The 22,322-nt window shown below is 42.7% G+C and overlaps 1 protein-coding gene across 1 annotated transcript in view; it reads right to left on the bottom strand.

Moving 5' to 3' along the window:
- Nucleotides 1-5,724: 5,724 nt before the first annotated feature.
- TXLNB (taxilin beta) overlaps nucleotides 5,725-22,322 on the bottom strand; it is a 27,984-nt gene continuing 11,386 nt past the window's right edge. Inside the window, exons 4-9 of the mRNA XM_008939999.1 lie at nucleotides 20,854-21,048; nucleotides 19,192-19,311; nucleotides 13,822-13,896; nucleotides 8,493-8,585; nucleotides 7,631-7,726; nucleotides 5,725-6,537 (exon numbers count right to left, since the gene is read on the bottom strand). Of these exons, the coding sequence (XP_008938247.1) occupies nucleotides 5,725-6,537; nucleotides 7,631-7,726; nucleotides 8,493-8,585; nucleotides 13,822-13,896; nucleotides 19,192-19,311; nucleotides 20,854-21,048 (1,392 nt within the window). The remainder of the gene's footprint in view (nucleotides 6,538-7,630; nucleotides 7,727-8,492; nucleotides 8,586-13,821; nucleotides 13,897-19,191; nucleotides 19,312-20,853; nucleotides 21,049-22,322) is intronic.

Below are 22,322 nucleotides of genomic sequence, written 5' to 3'. Positions count from 1 at the left end.
AACCCACAAGCAATTACCACTTGACTCGCTGGGCTGGGTCAAGTGTGATGAGCAGCCAGGGCTGCGGGGCAACCTGAGCTGTCAGCCCTGTGGAGCTGTGAGCCAGCGGGGACTGTGGGCATTGACATATCTGGGTTTCCCTGGGGTTTGAGCACTGGCCCAGCACTGGCCCACCACAGCTACAACCATTGTCTCCTCCTGCATCTTTGAAAGGCATGTTGTAAATCTTTTCTAAGTAGCCAATACATCATAGCACAGTAGTGAACCATGTTAGTGCAAAACATTCAGGGGAAAGGGACCCTGCCAATGCAGTAAACACCTTTTCTTCATGTCTGTTTTTTCCTGTCCTCCCAAATCCCTTGTCCAGCTGGCATGTGCTGCATTGCTGGGCAGGCTGACTCAAGGGCAGGGTTATCTCCATTCCTTACGCTTCCTCCTTGGCCAAATAAAAATCATAGGTGAACATTAGTATGATCAGCAACGCAGGGTAGGGTTTGAGGAATGAGTCCTGCTGCCATTTCCTAATAAAGTAAAACAGAAAAGTCTGAATTCAGAACTGACGAGCGCGATGATGTTCCTTGCAAAGAGAGAGACGGGTGGTGTGAATTCAGAGATGACTGCAAATGTGGTTGATTGCAATCTGATTGGCTAAGTGAATTTAAAGACGACATTAATAGTAAAGCCTAGAATTAAAATTTCACTGTATTTTACTGTACGTCCCTGTTCTGGGTCATTTGCACTATTGCTGCAGTTCTGTCATCTGGATTGTATATTCCATGCCTGCATCTACTTCTGTTCCATTTTGTGGGAAAACTTAAGCTGAAACAGATCAGCTGTTTTATTACTAATCTCTCATCAACAAGATTTATCATTACTGTGGTCTGCCACAGGGACCAAAAATGAGGTGAGAGGTTCATGTTAGCATCATGGATGTGATTTTAGCTGTCATCATGAAAATCCCCTCACATTTGGATAAACTCTGGGTTATTGAAAAATGTTGTGTTTTACACGTTCAACAGGGGAGCTGTTAAATTTTTGAGATGTAAAAGGTCAGACATGCAGAAGGGGAAAATAGTCTTGTTCTTTCCTTGCAACTGTTGCAAATAAAGGCTGTTGCTGGTTTGGAAGCAGTGCAGCAGCAGATGGTTTTAGTAAGGAGGATATAGCTACCATCACCACCTTTTCTCACCCCCAAATCTGTGCCTGGTGGTATGGGAATAACTGTATGAAATAAAAGCAAGACTGAAGGGGGCAACCACAGCACACACCAGGATTGATGAGACTGGCAGTATCAGTAGGAGAATGATGATAAGGATGAACAGCAGGGAAGACCCATCTCACTGCTACTTACTGCATCTGAACGTCCACAGAAGTATGATGGGTTTCTGTGTCTTGAGTGTGGAGGTACCCAAGGGAAGTGCGGCAGAGCGGATGTGCAGACTGCCAATCCCAAAGGCTTTTCACAAGGGCACTGCTACCATGCAGAAGCATTTTTGTATTTGGTATCAGTACAAGAGAGCAAGAGGAGGCCAGCAATTAAGCTTGAGGAAGAATCAGAGAAAGTAGGTCAACACACAGAAATCTTTTATAGTGACAGTGGTTTAAACTGCCAATCATCTGATGCCATGGATGATAAAGAGGTGCTGCATAGTTAAGCTTTATAGATTTTTCCATTTCTACTGAGGGTACTCCAGCCTCCACAGCTCTGTAGGCCATGAGATTACACATAAACCATCCCCATAATTTGACTCTAAATACTCTATCCAGCCTAGGATCAGCCAGAATTTTCCTTACAATTTTTGTCCCATCTCTTGCAAACATGTGAGGCCAAGTCCTAGAACTAAAAGCCAGGAGAGTTGCTCTCCTGTTCTGTTGGTTGTTGTATATATGCACTGAGAATCAGGCGGAAACCGCTGGGATAAAAAGCTGTTGGTAGATGGTATGGAAGAAGAGAAGCAACAGGTATGTGGGTGGAAACTCAGAGAGTAATAGCAATTGCAAGTATGTGAGTGCAGTTTTAGATGCAAGAATTAAAAGGGCAAAAATGAGGAAGGTGGAAGAGAGTGGGAGTGATTTTCCCAGAAGGCTGTGTAATTATTCATGAGGTATAATGCTGTAAAAATCAGCCATGACTATATAGGAAGTTTATATCTGTAGGATTCTTGTCTCTCTGCCTGCTGAAGTTGGAAGGTATGAGACAACAATTATATAATTACAGATACAACCATAATGATTATACAAAATGGAATGAAGTTAAAGTTGCAAGGTTATCTTGATCATTATTATTATGCGATTGAATATTTGAATGTATAAGAAGACTTCAATAATTAAAGGCATTCTAAGGGCCTACTTGAAGAAAAAGGAATTGGTTTTATGCAGAAAATTACTAAAATAGCAACAGAATAAAACAAGACTAAGAAAGGAAAAAAAACAGTAATAGCTATATAAACTGCATTAGTTTTAAAAGTCATGCTAACAAAAAACAAAACTTGTAATGGAAACTATATTTCTACAGACAGAATCATAGAATAATAGAATGGCTTAAGTTGGAAGGGACCCTAGACATCATCTAATCCAACCTCCCTGCCATGGGAGTTTACGCCTAGTCAACCAGACTAGGTTGCACAAGGTCTCATCCAAACTGGCCTTGAACACCTCCAGGGAGGGGGCATCCACAACCTCTCTGGGCAATCTATTCCAGAGTCTCACCATGCTTGTACTGAAGAACTTCTTCCTAAGATCTAGTCTAAACCTACTCTCCTTCAGTTTAAAACCATTTCCCCTTTTCCTGTCACTGAACACTCTTGTGAAAAGTCCCTCTCCAGCCTTCTGGTAGGTTCCCTTCGTATATTGGAAGGCAGTTCTAAGGTGCCCCCAGGGTCTTCTTTTCTTCAAGCTGAACAATCCCAGTGCCCTCAGCCTACCCTCATAGCAGAGGTGCTCCAGCTCCTGGATCAACTTTGTGGCCCTCTGGACTCATTCCAACAGTTCTATGTCCCTTTTATGATGAGGACACCAGAACTGGATGCGGTATTCAAGGTGGGGTCTCACAAGAGCAGAGTAAAGGGGGAGAATCACCTCCCTTGATCCTCTGTCCATATTCCTCTTGATGCATCCCAAGATGCAGTTGGCCTTCCGGGCTACATGAGCATGCTGCTGGCTCATGTTGAGCTTCTTATCAATCAACACACCTTCTCTTCAGGGCTACTCTCAACCAGCTCTCTACCCAGTTTGTATTTGTGCCTGGGATTGGCCCAACCCAGGTACAGGACCTTGCACTTCGACTTGTTGAATATCAAACAGTTTGCATTGGCCCATTCCTCAAGCCTGTCAAGGACCCTCTGGACAGCCTCTCTTCCCTCAAGTGAGTCCACTGCACCACACAGCTCCAGCAAACTTGCTGAGGATGCACTCAATGCCACCGCCATGTCGCTGACAAAGATGTTAAACAGCACTGGACTTAATGGGAACTAAAAAAAAGTAAATCAAGTGAGTATAACCTTTTATCTTAGGATATGGATTTATTCATGTTTTCAGAGACGGCCATTTGCTTAGGGCTTTGAATCTGAACATTTGATGGGATTCATCTTGCCTAATTTAGACACCTAATAACAGACATTTTAAATGTAAGCTAGTTGTCTTGGATTGGCTCCAGAATCAGTGAAGAGTAATGGCTTCTTCAGAGAGAAAGTAACTTCTTCTGTCTTCGATGCCAGTCTTACCATGAGATGACTTGTCCTTGAAAGATGCCTATACTTCTCCACTGCTTATAAAAGGAGCTTAAAGTAACTAAGACTTGAATGATCTACTTTCAGATGATTAAAGACATGAAATAAATCCTGTTGGCATGGTATCTAACATAAAGCATCTACACTGGAAAACCGTAGCCACAATAGCTACTTGTAAGGCCATATCAAAACAAACTGTTGCAAATCACTCCAACCCTTAGGTCTCAGAAAAGCTGGACCAAGCAGTGCAGACAGAGACACACCTAACCAGAGTGCAGACCATGTTGGCAGTAAGCAAAGATTCAAACTCCACTTTCGGAGGGTGGCGTACTAGAAGGACTATGTGACCAGTCTCCCACAGTCTGCCAAAGATGGTATCTTTTCTCTTGGTTCACCTGCATTTCAGCTCCAGCTTGAATGGGTCGCTTTGTCTTCAGGGGCTTCTTGAGATTTGTCTATAAACATGGGTTTATCTGATTGTAACATTTCCTTTTCCAGCTTCTGGATGTCTTGTTTAGCTGCCCTTTTCAAATTCTCAAGGTATCCAGCCCAGACTCTGAAGGACCTAGATTGAATTTGAAGGAAGGAGATGAAAAACAAGAAATGTGCCAAAAGGATTTTTTTGACCTTCTTCCAGATAGCCTTCTGGCTTCAGACTATACAGCTATTTGGGTAGGTAACCCCTCTAGCCCACTTCTTTCTTTATCTTTGTTCTTGGTTCCAGAATGGACCAGTTTCTGGCAAGATGGCTACGTTACTAAGCGATGGTGTGTTGGCAGGCGGACAGGAAAAGCTGGTTAGACAAGAGAAGGGATGAGAATGCAGCCAGTCCCTGAAGATGTCTGTGAGAGGAATACCTGCATTCCTAGTACCTATTTGCTTCTGGGTTATTTACTTGTGCTCTACTCCAGTGAGTGGGGTGACAGGTGAGTGCGCTCACCCCTTCTCCTAGGAGCATCAGGACATGCAGCAGGGCCAGGAGGAAACGGGCGAAGAGGTTCACATGGTTGTGACTGGGAGAGATGGCAGTGTCCAAAAGCATGATTTCAGGGTTATTTTCTGGAACACATCCTGATGTCTCCTAGTGTAGCTCCACTCTTCTTTCTGCTTCTGGTCTAGAAGCTGTGATCTGCAACCAGCTTCTGAACTTCTGACCATATTTGTGAGCTGAAAACAGCCATAAGCTCCTCTGTTGGGCTCATGATCCAAACAGTATGACAAACTAGCAGGTTTCTGTTGGATGCAGAAAGAGAGTTGTGACCCCTACCTTGGAAATCGCCATTAATTTGGAAATTGTTCTTATTTTCAGATATTATATGAGGAAACTAGAGAAGATCTTTTCTCCTCCCCTGTAGTTCTGTTGAAAACAAATCCTCTTTTAGAATACTAAACAGAAAAGACCAATTCCAGGTAAGGCTTGTGGGTGTTCAGACCACAGTGCTGGGTGGTAGTTTACTTGTACAAAAATTCCCCTTTTGTTATTGCACCTCTCCTTGGATATGGCTGGCCACATTGATGGTTTCACTGTTTTACTTTGTAATTACAGATTCCTTTCACTTCATTTATCAAAATCACTGTGTGTCCACGTAGGCCATCCTTTACACAGCATCATAAAAAAAAAGGTACAATTAATTATGAGTCTTTAAATATATGTCTGTGAATTGCAATGCTTTTTTAAACATGAAACCTCGAAACTTTAAAATTATTTTGCTGAACGAGATGACTCATTATGCCTGGAAAAAAAGATCCTGTAATTTTGTTACATTTTCCTGTCATTAAGAAACTACTATGCTTCAAGCAGATGAAGGGCAGCAGAATTTGCAGACCCATTATTACTGGATAGTGGTAGCAAAGCAAAGTGCATTACATTTGCCTACAGATATGTGAGTGTTTTAGCACCCACTTTTTGTTTCCTTAAAAAAAAAAAAAGGTATCAATTTAGAGGACAAGGTAGAGCTGTGGTTTGTAGAAGACGAGTCTGGACACACCAGTGTCTTCAATCTACTGCTTCCATGTCCGTGTCCCCTGTCTGCGCTGTGGACTGACTTTGGACAGACCTCTCTGGTGGGTCATCCACACATTCTGCAGCTATTGGTGGACTTTTTGTGGGTACTGGCAGATTCCCAAGGGGAGTGAGCATGTTTTCTGTGGGTGTTGGCACATTTCCAGGGGTTGCTGGCATGCTTTCAGTGGGTTTTGGCATATTCCCAGTGGGCACTGGCACACACTCAGGAGGTATTGGTGCGCTTTCTGTGGGTGTTGGCACCCTTTCTGGGAGCACGGGCATGCTTTCAGTGGGCTTTGGCACGTTCTCAGTGGGTGCTGTCACATTTTCAGTGGGCGCTGGCATGCTCCCAGTGGGTGCTGGCGTGTGTTCAGTGGATGTTGCTGTGCTTGTGCTGGGCTGCTCACAGTGATTCCTGGCCTCCGACTGTGGGGCAAGAGCAGAGGGGAGCTCTGGCACGAGGATGGCATTACATGTTGGTGTGTCATGGGCCTCTGGACTGCTACTGTTGCTTGGGAGGGACTCCTCTGCCTTGTGGGACACCCTGAAAGCTTCAGCCAGCTCCTTCAGCATGCTCTCGTCAGTACTGCGCAGCTCGATGCTTGCCTGCTCTGAGGAGGACGGGCTCGTATCAACGTCATCTTCATCTTCTAAGGTGTCATTTCCATTCACCTCTTCAGGAAACTGTGCTTGCTTTATTTTTTTGTACAATTCATTCCTCTCTTCTTGCAGAGCCCGGCATAGGTTCTCTAGCCTCTGGATTTTCAACACAAAGCACTCATATTCTTTGGACCTCATGGCTTTCTGTGGTCAAAGACACGAGAAAAAGGTGTGGACTGAGTTTGGGTGCATGCAGTTGAGTGGAACTGGCAATTAGGAAATAATCTGAGATCTAGGCTGCCGTCACAGGACACTGGCAGGTAACTGGCTTTCACCAATGGCTCTACAATAACTGTGGCCTTTTGTACTGAAATATCAAGAGGAAATTCAACCCTGTTACTGCAATGTATTGGCAATCTCCATACAGATTCAGATCAATTTCACTCAGAAATATTTGCAGGAATACCTGTTGATGGTCTGTAGGGCTGGAAAAAACATAGTGGATGTCTGTACAGATAAGCATCCAAAAAACAACCTGTACTTTTGGTAAGCATGGATGTGAATTTGAGGGAAAACAAGCTGTAATATATATTTTTTTAAATTTTCCTTCTAGGTTCTGTGAGAGCAGCCTGAATTGGAACATTTGCTTGCTTCTACAACCAGAGAGGAAACAAGAGAAATAGAAACCTGTAGAAATAGTAATCGCACAGAGCTACAAATCTAACCAGAAAGACCTGGTCCAAGTTCAGCGTAAGTTTGGGGTGAAACTTCAGGCAGACCCTTATCTTATCTGAATGAGTTCCAACATGCTTATTAATTTACTTTGCAATGTCCCTGTGACAGTATGTTTGAAACTATGGTGAGCCACGGTACTTGCTTTTGGCTCAGTGTTTGCCTACACAGGAAGTTAACGGAAGGGGTGAACTTGAAGTTCATTAGCTAGAGCACACTAATTCACTGCGTGGATGTTATTATGCAGAAAGAAAGTAGCATGAAGCGAACTAATGCCAATTTGCTTCAATGTGAGACATATTTTTAGAGTACTTAAAATTCACAGTTACATAATTCAGTTTCTCGTGGACGTAATGAGTATCTCTGCACAATGTAAAAGCCTCAGCAGCTGGGATTGTCTTTTTCTTTAAAGGCAACTAATTACCAAGGTAGCTTGAAACAAAAGACCCTCTAGATCCAAGAACAGATTTTTCATTGACTTCTGACAGCTTCAGGTCATCTCATCTCCCACTTAAAGCTTTATGTGGGGAAAAAGGTGTATCCTGAGAAGAAAAAGACTGCTCACCTCTTCAATCATGTCCAGTAATGCTCTGTTACAGTTCTCAAACCTGGATTTCCATGTAGCAGTATCCTTTTCCAACTTCTTCATTTTCTTTGTCATCTATAGAAGTAGGAGGAAAAGCTGAATCACAACAGGAATTCCATGCTGGAAATTAGATTAAGGCAGCCCTTTTATTCAGGTCTTTGGCTCTTCTCACAGCTCTGTTACCAGCAGCTGTAGTGGCTGTGCTAAGTAATAATTTATGTAAATAGGTGGATTTAGTTTTAAGAAGCTGCCATATAACTTTCAGCCTCCATTCTGTAGTCCTGAAGTAAGACCAGTTGATTACGTGTTTAAAAGTTTAGCTAGCTCCCAGAGTACAAACTGTCACAAAACCAAAAGGCAAAGAAAAGGTGTCATTATTCTGTTTGTCTCTTTACCAGACCACAGTGTTATATTGCTGGGAAGCTAAAAAAGGGCTTGTGTCTTCTGAGCCAGCACTGCCAAGTAAATTCCCACTGGATTAGTCACCTCTGTACTACCCCCAAAACACAGCACTAGCTAAATAGCACCATCTTTCCTTTTAGTTTTCTGCAAACAGAACTCTCTGTGAAGATCATTAGAGGCTGTCTGTTTCAGGCACTGGGATTTTGGGCCCTGGTGGCAGAGCTGAAAGGGAGAGTGAAGTGTTCAGCTTGCAGTGCTGAAATCTAAGCTGCTGTCAGTTGTGTCTGAGTGTGCCCCAGGCCTCGTTTAGATGTTGAAGAGTTTGGTCTCCAAAATGTGCCAAAATGATCCCATCCCAGATAAAATTATTGCAGTGAGAAATATCTAATCCTAAAAGGAAAGTCTTAAGCACAGAGTTCAGTTATGAGCTGCTACTCACCTTCTCCATCTCCTGTTTGAATGTGGCAAACACTTCATTGCTTTTGGTCAATGTTTTCTGAAATTCTTCAAACCTTTCGGAGTAGAGAGTGATCTGCATTAACAGAGAAAAAAACCACATGGTAATTTCAGAGTCTCCAGAATGGTGAACTTCTACTTTGGTAGAAGATAATAAAGCAAGTACTATGTTTGGACATGTAAATTAGCTTCTGCTTGGAGGCCATGAAGCACAAACATGAGGGAACTGAAACTCCCTGCATCTTTTGAAGACGGCAAGCTGTTATGATTCTTCTCTTACAGAAAGGTAAACTGAGGAAGAATAGAAGGACTCAGGCCAGTGATTTTAAGAAGACCTGGGAATTATGGGTGCCCTGTTGCCCTCAAGGTTGCAGCTGTGGTGTCTCAATACAGGGTGCCCAGAAGCAAAAGAATTCCCTAGAACTGGAGACTGAAAATGTTTCCCTTGTGGAGACTTCAAGAGGACAGCATTACAGTCTGCAAAGATTTCCAGCCCCTGCCTTTCCTCACAAGCCCTGTATACTACTTCTGTGTGAACAGCTGTGGCTGACCTACATGAAGGGGCTCCTAGGATGACCTACAGAATGGAAAATGATAATTTGATCCCTGGGCCATCATCTCCATGTGCAGGGGCTAACCTGAGCTGGTTCGACCACTGAGGCTGTGCAGGACTGGGTGGTGGGATTAACTCCAGGTGAGAGCCAGTGTGATTAGAGCTGCTCCTGAGCTCCAAGCTTTGCTTCACCTTGCAGGCACTGCTAAAATCCAACTGGAACCTGGGGTCGTGAGCTCTGGCAGGCTTTAGCAGAGGAGCTCCGTGCATCCTGCCTGCTCAGCTTTTTACTTGCCTTCTTGGTTACCCAATAAGCCATGCTGGAAGCTGGCTGCTGCTCTGACTACACTGCTGCTGAACGTCCGAGCAAGCTGGGGGAGAGGCATCCCCACGTCATGCTGCAGCCAGATTCTCCTCTTCCATCTTCCCAGTCTCCAGTAGGTGGCTCCGGCTGTGACCAGGAGCCAACAGGCACTTGATGTGCTTCACTGGACTCCACCGCTTTGCAAAGCCCACCCTTTGCTTCACGCTGCTGTGATCCTGCACTGGATTCCTTCAGGCTGTGTCCCTGCACCGTGGCAAGCTTGAGCAAGCTGAGAGGGCACCTTGTCAGCTCTATTTTGTAGCCTGTGTGTGGACTGGAGCTGCGGGCCCAGCCAGCAAAACCAGAGAAAACAATCCCCTGCCAGCCTCTTCTGCCATTTTCACTTCACCTCATGAAGCAGAGAAGAAGAAAGATCTGTTGCAATATGCCAGCATTTAAGGCTATTAGGGCTCCATATTTTGCTATCAGTTTACAACTGGTAGCCATGCGAAAGTTCATCTGTGACTGTATTTTGTCAGTAAACCGTAATTTCATATCTAAAATCTGGTTATTTTGGAAAAAGAAAAGTTCTAAAGATAATTTTTTTTCTATAAGATTTTCCTGTTTTCTTCTTGGTTTTGTTTGTTTGTTTGTTTTGTTTGTTTGTTTGTTTTTGGTGGGTGGTGGTTGGTTTTTTTTGTTGGTTGGGTTTTTTTTTTTTTTTTTGTGAGAAAAGCACTTTTGAAGCTCCAAAATCATGCAGGATGCTATATAGATAAAGTGTGACTATCTGCTCTTTGGAAAAAATGACCAGCTCCAACTCATCCACTTCCTTCTGGTGCCAAAGCATCCCCAGCAGTGTTTAGGTGATTGGACATTTCACCTGTCCAGCCTGACAGGTCTTGTTAGAAAAAGAATGATAGGTGTAACCTGCAGTGGCTGAGGCAGGATGAGCACAGAGCAACAGGAGGTTCATCTGGCTGGGAGTGAGCTGCCCTTTCTGCACTGACTAGACGATTAGCTAGAAGCTTTTATTTTGTGTGGTGCCAATCAACACACACCCTCCCCTGATACTACTCTTCACTTACTGAGGAAAAGAAGATTGAAAAAAATGTTGCTAATGTTACTAGTTTTGAAATTGGCTATGGTTATATTATGTTTTATGTTCACTCTGGCTAGTTGTTATGATGCCCCTTGTTATGGCCATAACTGCAGCGTACTGTGGATGTGCCCAAGCTAGTCTAAACTAGGCAGTGACGTTCTCAGTGGCTGTAAATATGGCCCTTCCCCACCAAGTTGGGTGAAGGCATGGGAGGTTAATCTGTGCAGTCCTCTGGGGTACCAATACGGAAGCTAGCTGGCATGAAGCTTGCATGTGTGTATTTATACTAGGCTGTATATAGCCAGAGCTGTGACCTATGCACAAACAGAAACTCAGCGGGATTTGTTTTAGTTGCCCAAGTGCCACAGCACAAGTGGGACACTGATACCAAGTAAGACATTTGGAATAGACATCATGGCTCTAAGGAGAAATGCCTGAGCATCCCAAAGCTGGGTGAGGAAGCAGGGATGGGAGCCAGCAAACATGAGCTCCTAGCCCAGAGGCCTTGTCTTAAATCTCACCTCGATTCTCTATCTCTGCTTTTCCTTTCTAACTTTGCCTATTGTTTAATTAGATTTAAAATATTTCAGGTTTGAATAGGGCGAGCTCTGATCTCTAGGCAGTACTATAGCACCTAGAATAGCTCCTGCAATTTAAATTTGAATAATAAATGGATGTTTTCATAGTGGCTGGGAACAGGCTGTGAGAGCTGTCTCTCACCAGGAGCGTGCACTTTTGTTCCATGTTTTGGGAGATGAGGACCCTCTTGCTGCTGCCCATCACCCATCCGGTCCTGCAGAAAACCTGGGCAGGGGCAGCAGAGGCAGTGCTGCTGCCAGGTGAGAACTTAGAAGTTCAAGGCTTTGGGAAGTGGGGGCACCTCAGTACCACATACTGTGAGGGTGCTACAGCAAGAATGCCCCTTCAGCCCTGTTACGTTCTCCTCAGTTGCCATAGCCCAGTGGTTCCCCTGTGCTGGCTATTGAGAATTAAAGGCTTTGGCTAACTTTTATCTTCTTGCTTTGTCAAAGCATGAAGCTAAAACATCTGCCTAAGCAACATGCCTGGGGAGGGTGTGCAGCATCCTGGGAAACACCACCACACTTTGGGTGTATTCCTTCAACTGGTGCCAGATCCCTGCCACCATTTAGAGGGCTGGATCTGGCCCATCTCAGGCACACTGTGCTTCCCAGAGGCAGGCTGGCATGAAGCTGATGTCTCCTGGTTCCTCCCAGCTGAAGGAAGCAGTGGATGTTCATCACCTCTTCTAAAATGGAGTGGTATCTCACTCTCTGTAGCAGGCAGTGAGGGCTTTATTATGGCTTCTCCTTATCTCATTGATCAGTGTCTTGTCTTAATTTCCATGCAGCTGTTCTTCTGCCAGTATCTATTTGTTGTTTTGTGCTGTTTGCATTAAGGAGTTCTTTCTGCTCTTTCTGTTCTGTGCTTGCACAACACCTTGCAGAATGGAACTTGGTCTGTGGGGGAGGCCCTTTTGTACTACCATACTGGAAATAATAATAACTACAACAACTTTCCCACAAATTCCAAACGGAGGCTGCTGGGTAAGTGACAGAGCTCTCACACTTTAGCAGAAAACCTAACTGCATGTCTCATTTTAGCAAGAGAATAACTTCTTTTATGTCTATGCAAGTCTGCAAGGAGCATATGTATTATCAATTTCTTTGCAGACTTGTTTGACTGGATCTTTCTTAAAAAAAAAATTTTACCATTTCAAATGTATGCTTAATATATTCTAGCTTTAATCAATAACTTCAGTTTCATTAAGCTGCTACAGAGGTATTCCTGCATACAAAACTCTGGCTGAACATGAAAGTTTAATTAAAACCACTCTGAGAAAATTTGGAGCAGGTCTGCAGTCAGGACAGACCCAGCTGGAGGCCTGTGAGGTTTCATTGCAGAACCTGTCAAACTGGTCTCGGCAGCAGTTTATGTGATATTCTACGGTGTACTACCAGCTTATCTCAGCCTTTGAAAAAACACCTAAAGGACCAAACCTCCCTTAAGATGTTTCCAGGTTATTAGTTTAACGCTAGCCTTTCTCGACTGTTCAACAGGTAGGAATTAGACCATCTACAAGGGCAGAGATGGAACAACTTAAAAAACAGAGTAAAATAAACTGTGAGCAAGGTCTAGGAGGGGGCTTCCTGATGGGTGAGGACATGGATGGCTGAAGGACTGACACCCTCCCCCACCCAGAGCTCTGATAAAGGAAAAACTTTCTCACAGACAGGACAAAGAAGATAAATCTACATGACTGTTTCTATAAGTCTAGGAAAATCAACCAATGCTACCTCTTCTTCATGTGAAAGTCCAGCATGTCATCTATTGTTCTCACTTGTATTCAAGGTTGATTATTACATCGCTCTCAAGGTGTAATATATACTGCTTGCTTCCTGGTTTTAGTCTCTTTCACGCCAGCCTGACTCTTAATGTAATTTTATCAAGTAATTTTATTTTATTGAATATTTCAAATTCCAGCTAAACACTGAAATCCTAGAGGCTCCTTTGTATAAGCCCTTGCTAGGCAGAATTCCTGCTAAAGTTAATGAAAATGCTGCCTTCGCACCCCAGTCCAGAAAAGCACATGAGGACATCAGCTCCAGTTTGGTTAACAGATTTCATATGTATGTACTCCAGTGCTTTGCTGGATGAGAAACCTGCCTAAGGGTAGTTATAGTGAACAATCAAGCCAAGGTGCACACACTGTTATGTGACTGAGTACCGTAAACACTCATAAATCATGGCACCATAAAATGGTTTGGGTTGGAAGGGACCTTTAAAGTCATTCAGACCAACATCCCCCCTCAGCCTTGGGCAAGGACATCACTAGATCAGGTCTCTCAAAGCTCTGTTTAACCTGACCTTAAACACTTCCAGGGCTGGGGCATCCGCAGCTTTCCTAGGAAACCTGTACCAGTGTCTCACCACCCTCATACTAAAGAATTTCTTCTTTATGTCTAATCTAACCTAACTTAAATCTACACTCTTTGAGTTTAAAACCATTACCCCTTGTCCTATCACTACAGACCCTGGTAGAAAGTCTCTCTCCATCTTTATTATAAGCTCCCTTTAAATCTTCAAAGGCTGCAGTAAGATCTCCCCAGAGCCATCTCTTCTCCAGACTAAACAACCCACATGCCACAGTATAATTTGCAGTATGGGCATTACCTTACAGTTGTCTTGAAAATAACCTGTTTCCTTTGCTATAGTTTATGGGATGTAGAATGAGTCTGGAAGGAATACATAAAAAGTAGTTTGGATACTTTACCTGGAGTGTGCCTCATGGGTTAGAAACTGGGAAACAAAGGCACACCATGCAATCACGTCACCTGTGCCTGCAGGACAGTCTCTTGCTCCTTTAACATTTTGGCCTGGAGTTTCCATTCTGCAGCTTGGTTCAGGAGCTGTGATTTGGGCAACAGAAAGAAAAATGTTAGATCCCTACTTTATCTGTTGGAAATCCTCATCTTCCAGCTACCTATGCTTCTGTCATTGCTACCCTGATAAGAAGTGATCTAACTTTTAGATGAATGTAGTTAAGAGTTAGGCAAGACAGAGTATTTCATGATGTCTTGAGGTGTGGAACAAGGCATTTGATTTTCAAAGGCATATTTGAATAGGAGTTCAAAACCTACTTGCAATGAAGTGTGCAGTACAGTGGGCTCTAAAAAGTGTGGTGTTTAACCATTTCTTTACTGGACTTCTGGAGAGTGGTTATGATACCTCCTGGCACTCTCATTTCAGCACAGCTCTGACCAAATTCCTGCTCTCCAGTGAATGACAAACTCCTCTGTGCATTAATGACGCAAACGATCAGGACCATCATTAATGGACATAATTAAAGGACATCATTAATGATGTAATGTTCAGAACTATACAGGTATGGTTACAGTCAGACGCGTCTCAAAAAATCTGCAGGCTTTCAGAGAAGGAATGCATAGTAAATGTCATACATTGACTGGTGTCTGTTATCTTTAGGCTCCGTTTGCACTGACATGCCATCAGTGTAGAATCCCAGCTCAGGGTGACAAATGCCTCACTCAGATCAAGGAAGCAGCCCAGGAAGAGCTTGGCTGCAGTTTCACCCCTGGCTGCTCCTGGGAAGTTGTGATCCCCTACTTCAAGGTATTTGGCAAAACAACACTCTGACGTGCAGGCTGCAAATGGGAGGGCTGGTTGAGGCTGAATATATTATGGGAATAAGATGTACAGAGACTTTTCTAGGCTGCAGTTCTGAGTCAGCACTTCCAAAGTGCCTAGTAATATTCCAGCAACTGGTTTAATGTGAAAGCAGGAAACATTTACTGCAAGCATTAAAGAAATGTGCTCATTGCCTACCAAACAGTTATAAAGCATTTTGCTGTTTAGGCCAAATGTATTTTAGAAAAAAGAATGCTAATGACAACTTGGAAAATGAGATACAAACAAGTTAGTTTACCACAGGACTTTCTTCTGTGGCATTAAATTGTACTGTTTAAAATAGCACAGTTGGACTCTGACATTATATTTAAAATAGAAGTAGTGTGTAAGTCAGTAGATCCTATTCTCATATGGGAAGTGAAAGGTGAGCAGAAGCACATACAGAAAATGTATTTGATTTCTAGTTAAAACTCTTGTTCTAACCATTTTGTTGAAAATAACACATGTAAACTACTTGAATACCACCTGGCAAAAGAGCTGAGGATGTACCCTACAAATACTGACTACAAAATAATGATTTGTCTCTCTGTGTCCAGGTATTGTTGCACAAAGACTACTTGAATTAGACTTGTTGCCTATATATGTGTGTGTGTGTGTGTGTGTGTGTGTACGTATTAGCTCTAGAAAAATATTTCTTCTATCAGTTTGACCTTTTGATTCGAAACTACTAAATTTTTACCATCTACAATTTCCTAGACAATAATGTTTTACAGCTCAAGTATACATTGTATGAAGAAATATCACATTCTCTTTCATATATACCTGCCTCTTAATATTTATTTTGAGAATTTAATTTGATGTCTAGTTCAGTGGAGATAAGTCAAATTCTTGAGTTTAGATCTTGTTGACTAAAATTTCAAATAGGTTGTGTCACAGCAAGTAAAAAGAGATGATATAAGTAGGCCTTGGTTAAATGAGAGTCTCTTCATGTGTTTGTTTTTTTGGGAGAGGATATGTTTCACACACAAAAGCAATGAATTTTTTATAAGTTTGGATGAGATTTGGATTTTTAACTTTCATGTTTCTTCGATATCTACTTGTTTGGGTGTTTTGTGGGTTTTTCTTAGGAATTACAGGGTGTCTGATTTGAATGATTTAACGAAAAGTGCTTTGAAAACCTTCAGAGCTACCCATTCTCTAGGTCAGTCATTAATTCCAAGAACTGGTCTTTTATCTGTATTGCATGCCTGGGATAATGAAAAATTCCCATTTCCTGCGCCATGTCTTCTGCCACAGCTCAGGAGATGTACAGAGAAGGCAAAGAATAGTTGCTTCTTTTGCCTGTTAATGAAATCCTTCTTCTCTCTTGTTGACCCACATAGCTTCTGCAGCCAGTAAAACTCCAAAAGTTAATAAATTCTTCTGTAACGGAAGCAAACCACAGAGAGGCTTGCTCAAATTAGCACACACTCATATGCAGCCTGAGGTCGTCTGCAAACACTAAGCTGGGAGAAAACGAATTGAGAGAACTGATACATTTATTAATAGTGGTAACAAGGAGGGTGAAGTATAAAGAAATGAATAAATATTGCATGTGGTGTTTACAAAACAGCACTTCTGTGAAGTGTGGTGATGTTATACCATATTATTAGAGCTGTGATAGCTGCTGGAGGCCCAGACAGTCACATCATGCTCAGGACTGAAAAAGCCAGTCCCCAAGAACATACGTTCCCATTTAATGACATGGATCTAGGGACTGACTTAATGAAAATTAAGTTTCACTTTTTTTGCTTCCAGACTCCGTAAATTCCAACTATGTGGAAATGTGGTCAATACCTTCCAGTCATGTACTTGAAAGACACAGAGGCTTTAAACCACAATTAATTGCACATCAAAGTTTGTATTACAAGGGCTAAAAATGTATGGTATAGAGAGGAAGTCTAAGTAGTGCTGACCAGTTAGGGGATGATAGTAAAACTGCATCCTTAGGTAAAGCTGATCCTTTGGGGAGGCCACACGGTATGAACCATTGCTCCTTATACAGGGAATCACATTCTTAGTTGCACATGCACATGAGTTGTGCAATCAATGAGATAACCTTCCTATTGAGATGTGATGTACAGAGGCTGCAGGAAGGGACATATCTCCCTGTCTGAGGTAAAGAAGTTTTGTGTAGGGGCAAAGATTTCCAAATGGAAGAACTGCATAGGGAGACATCAAAGTAAGCCTTCAAGGAGTAATCAATTTAAAAGATATTTTCAAAATCCTGCATTGAAAGTCATGCACAGGGATGTAAAAAAAATAGGTATGGAGACAACTGGTATATAGTTCTGAAAACCCGTCCCTGAAATGACGGGATGCTGAAATGCAGTAAGGCTCTGACTTCGCACGTTACTAAGCTGGAAAGAAAAAGAGCTAAAGGAGAGGACTCCATCAAAACCACCTTGATTTCATATACACATACACATACATTACTCCCACAGACACTAGCACAATAGCTGGGTGGGTGGGACTAGGTGCTCACCCATGTGATTAAGGTGGAAACAGTGTAGGCCAGCTTTATGGGTGCTGGGCTACCTGTGATGAATCATGACACCCTAATACTTCCTTGACTCATTGCATGATTTTGGCCAGTCACTTAAGTTCTTCATCTAAATCTCCCTTCTCTGAGCTGATGTTAGCCAAACATCACCAGCCTCAAAGGCAGAGCTTTTAAGCATTAGTTTGGACAGCATAAAAAATATTCTTTGTGCATGGTGCATATCATTATACACCCACTAACAGGCTTTGTAGCTTGTTTCTGAACCTCTTATTTCATAGGTGCTAGTCACACATATAGCAAAGCCACAAAGAAAATCTCCCACTCTCAAATGTAGATGGTGATGACTTCCACTGCTCTAAAAAGAAATAACAAAACTGTGCATGCAAGTACTGGATAAAATGCACAAAGAAGGTTTGACTAGAAACAGAGCCAGTCACAGGCAACATACAGCCCCAAAACTCATGTTCCGTGAGGCACAGAAAGAAAGGTCATTGATAAAAGGCTCTATATGTCACTTTTTCACAGAGCATATGACCTGTCTTTCATCTTTTCTCCTTTTTTTGTTCTTTTTGAGTTCCAGTATCTGAAATCTGATAGTTGGTAGCAGAACTGCTAGTGACTGCATTAAAGTAAGCCCAAACTTGTTTTGTCATTGTAAGAGATTTTTTGGAAATGTTTTCTGGGGGTTTAATCAGCCAAGAATCAACTGTTACGAATGAAATTTCGGGTTTTGGCTTTACCTAGGTCCCACAGTGAAAGAGAGGACTCAGCTGGACCACAAATTGTCATGCAGTGACATGCAGACATGCATATGGAGAAGCCCTGGCTCATCCTCTTCCTCAGTCTTTAGCTGTGAGTAAGGCTGAGCAGAAGTGGATGTCCCAGGCACAAGATCAGTGAAGAGAAAGAGGATAAATGCTCTTACAAGCAGTTCTTGGTAAGAGGTGTTTTGCTGTGTTTCTCTTGTGCTCTATCCACAGGGCTTAGAGACCTGTGTTTTCATCCGCATTTTATGATACTTTGGCCATGCTTGTGCTAAAGTATCTCTTTCCAGATATAGGGGTAAATATCCTCTCTTCACAGCTCTATTGTCTTCTCCTGAGTTAGCTGGAGAACTGGTGAGAACTAGAGCTTTCTTCCAGCCGATGGGAGCCTGTTGCTCCCCCTGAGGAATCTCAGCTGCTGCCACTGCTGAGAATAGGAACTAGGTGTCAGTGTTGGACTCTGATCTTTTGTAGATGTTAGGATGGCTGTGAAAATTCCAGGCAGACTGAGAAAATTAATTTTGGTCTGGTTGAGTTGTAAAATGTGTGAGACCAGGGAGGGGTGCCCTCCTCCTGTCCCAGCTGTGACTGACTGGAGCAGCTCTTCCCTGTCCCCTTCTAGAATTGTCCCCTCCACCAGGTACAGAAGAATGGCAGATGAGGCTGCTAAATGAACCCATAACCTTCGTGCCTCAAAGAGGTACTGGCTCACCGATGTGGGGAGGGGAACCTCTGCAAAAGAAAGGGAGGCTCTGTCATAACAAGCAGCTTCTGTGGTCTTCTCTACTGGCAAAACTGGACCCACAGGATGATATCTGATGAGGCTCAGAGCCTGGTGGGATACCACTCTTCAGCCACCCCACTTTAATGCTATGTTCTTGTCCTCCTCTCTGATTGTTTAAGTGTGCTCATTTATCATGTGAGGAGATGGGAGTTTCAAATATCAGAGCCCTTTGAAAACTAATGGCAACACTTGACCCGATGTCATGATGAATCAACTGTGTAGTATTGGTGAATTGGCTACAGGAGTCTGTGCTCTAACCTACTGCTCTGCCATTTGTTTCAAAACCTGTAAACACCAAGGAAAGCAGCCTTTCAGAGGCTACTCCTTCACACTGACAGTAGCAATAAAAACGTCTCTGCTACCTTATCCCAGCTCAGACCTAGAGAGCCAATATATTAGTGAAATATCATGCAGGACTTGTTTTCGTCTGAAGTTAGATGAAAGACAGACAAATTAGAAGGATAGCTACATATTCCTTTTCTTTTTGATGCCGCTCCTCAGCTTCCTTCATCATTTCCTGAGACTGCTCCAACTTGGCGTCCACCAGTTTCTGTTGAAGTTCTCTGTGCTTAAATATTTTATCAAGGTGCTGTAAGAAAATAAAGTTTGCTGAATGTGCAGGTTTCATTATGTACACAGACCTTCCTGCTCATGCATGTACAGCTACCTACTGGAACCCTTGTAAGACAAAAATATTGCAAAACAGGAAGACTCCCAAACTATTGCAATTACTAAAAATCTACACCACTGATAAGAACAAACTGTGCCAGGATTTGCATGGGAAGTGAAACCTGTTTACATTACCTGTTTTGATTTATTTTAGGGGGAAAAAAAAAAAAAGGCCTTAGCATCTTTACCACTTCTAGGGTCTACATATCAAGTCATTGGTATAATCCAGTAGAACTGAGAATCAGATGATTGCTCATCAGTAATAAATATGCAGGGGACACTTTTTTTTTTTTTTAGCTGTTAAGTAGCCAGTGGATCTAAGCCACTGTGTGGATAAATGTGCAAAGACACATTGCACCTGCAGTACTTGGGAGGGTATGCACAGCTCATGCCATCCTCTCCATAAATAGAAGCCCCATACATTCCTTTTGCTCTGGCTGTACATGCACAGTGTGGGCTTGGAGGGCCTAAATGAAGGTATATGAGTATGGATGTGGAGAAGGTCAGACCAGATGAACCAGAGATGTCCTCTGGCCTGTTAAACGTCTGGCTCCATACCAACCTTCAGGAGATAAATGTTGCTGTTAGCCCTCTTCACTCTTGCTTTATTAGATAAAATTCACAGGAGCCAATATTCTGGCTGCATCCCTCTGCTTTACATTTTCTTCTCACAGAAACCACAAGACAGGAACAAACATTTACTTCATTCAGCATAAGGCTTCATACATGATGCAACAGATTTGGAAATGCATGTATTGTATCAGGCATTCCAGATTGTAAGGACAGATTTTATTCAGCATGATAATATTGTCTGGTTGCACTGAGGCTCACAGTAAATGTATTTAGAAACAATAAAAAGACCCATAGTGATATTTGTTAGCATTTGCCATAAAATAAAAAGAAATGGCAGTTTGGGATTTTACTGGAGGGTTTTTTTTTGTGTGTGTGTGTCAAAATTTTCTGACCAACTCTAATGTTTACAGAAAGAATAATTTCCCATCTGTCTATTATCTGCTAGATCTTATGGTGAGTATTGTGCCTGTGAAGAAGAATCTATTCCAATGGAAAGGGCCTCCTTTATCTGTCTTCTTAATTTTCTCCTTCTGGGGAAGGGTCAAAGCATTTACATCAGAGCTCTTCTCAGCAACTTGTGTCTGAAGGGAACAAAAGTATATTGGGCATCACCAGCAGAGCAGGCTGTCCAAAAAGACGGGACTGGGGATGTGCTCAGAAGCAGGAAAGGGGTGCTGGGCGAGCTCCCCGGGCATTTGAATGAGCTGTGAGAGGGCCGAGGGGCAGCTTAGGAGGCAGCTGTCACAGCGTGGTGGGGACCACCCTCGTTAACTCCACGAGACCCCCGTAGGACAGCTCGTGCCGGACAGGCCGGCAGCGCTTTCTCCTCTCCCCCAGGGGAGCTGGGTTTGCGGCCTGCCCCCGTGGGCAGCCAGGGCATTGCTCTCACCTCTTCCCGCAGCTCGTACTGGTCGATGATGCTTTTCAGCTTCTCTGCCAGCTCCGTGTTCTCTTGGCAGAGCTTCATGTTCCTCTCACTTTGCTGCTCGATCTGAGCCTGGATTTCACTCAGGGTGCCCTGGAAATGATTAGTTATTTCTTTCCTCTTCTCATCTTCCTCCCGTGCCCGCTGAATTGTTTCCTCCTGTTGTTAAATGGGAGAGAGTGCAGTCGTGTAAGTAAGAGTGCATAATAAGTGGTTCCAGAAAGATACTGTTTCAGAGTAGCATCAGGCTTCCCTTTGAAGGATTATACATGCTTGCACTCCTCTTTGGAGATTTTCTTGCTTTCATCTGCTCCAGCATTAGGCATGATTCTAAATTTACAGAGCAAATTACACAGTGGCCTTGAAAAAATTAGGGAACTAGGAATTTACATTTATAAAGACGGATGTAGAGCAGAGTTTTAGATCAAAGTGAGCCTGGAAAAGGGGACGAACGTGCATATCTTGATTCATGATACTGCAACACAGCTTTTGCGTTGGACGAAGATACTTAGTGGAAGTAGTCAAAAGCTCCTTTATTGAAAGTCTTTTTGATTTAATTTTAAAAGTCACACTTTAAAATGCCTCCTTTTAACAAGGAATCCTCATGTCAAATTTATAGTCTTCAGGATTTTAATTTTTAAAAGGAATCCATCACTTTCTATAGAACCTCCCAGTTCCTCAAGCTTCCTTCCGTAACTTTTTAACTGACACCAACGTTTGTGCTAATTTATTAGGTAGTGGAATCAAAGAAAGCTTGTGGGCTGTTTCTTACAGAATCAAAGCAGAGAATCAGAATTTTGCCCAGAGAAAGATTGATGGAATATTTTTTTTTTAACTATTATTGAAATTCTGTTCTGGATTCATTTATATAAAAGACAATGCAGAAAGATTCTGTATTCATTGCTTTGGATCCAGAAATATGGACTGGTTTTATTCCTTATTCATTTGCTTCCAGGGTGCTTTGCCCTTTTGGGGAATGTAATTCTGATCCTACAGTGGCTAGGATCATATCTGCTGCAGTCACAAATCATGCCAGAACTGTGTTAAGAGCCCACCCCATGGCATGCAAATGGCATACTCTAATAAGGTTTCAACTAGCATAGTCATTTACATAAAAATCCCTGATAACACTGCATATGGATATTTTCTATAAATATACTTGAATAAAGCCTTAGCTGACTCTAATGAGGTATAATTTATATCATAAATGTGACATAAAAGGTGTTGATTGAGGGGCCACTCTTAAAGTCAGATGAATGCTGAAAGACCCAATTTCTACTTAGTGTGCACAATACAAGCCTGATCTTGGACAACTGCTCTTCAAAGGACATTTGTCCTTTCGCTGACAGGGGAGTGATAGAGATGACAAGGCCTTGGATGATGGGAGGAAAGTACTGGAAACATTAGTGCTAATAACACTGGAGTGTACAGAA

The sequence above is a fragment of the Merops nubicus genome, unplaced genomic scaffold, assembly GCF_000691845.1.
Source record: "Merops nubicus isolate BGI_N331 unplaced genomic scaffold, ASM69184v1 scaffold10055, whole genome shotgun sequence".
Classification (NCBI taxonomy): Eukaryota; Metazoa; Chordata; class Aves; order Coraciiformes; family Meropidae; genus Merops; species Merops nubicus.
This window is presented reverse-complemented; position numbering and strand designations above follow the sequence as displayed.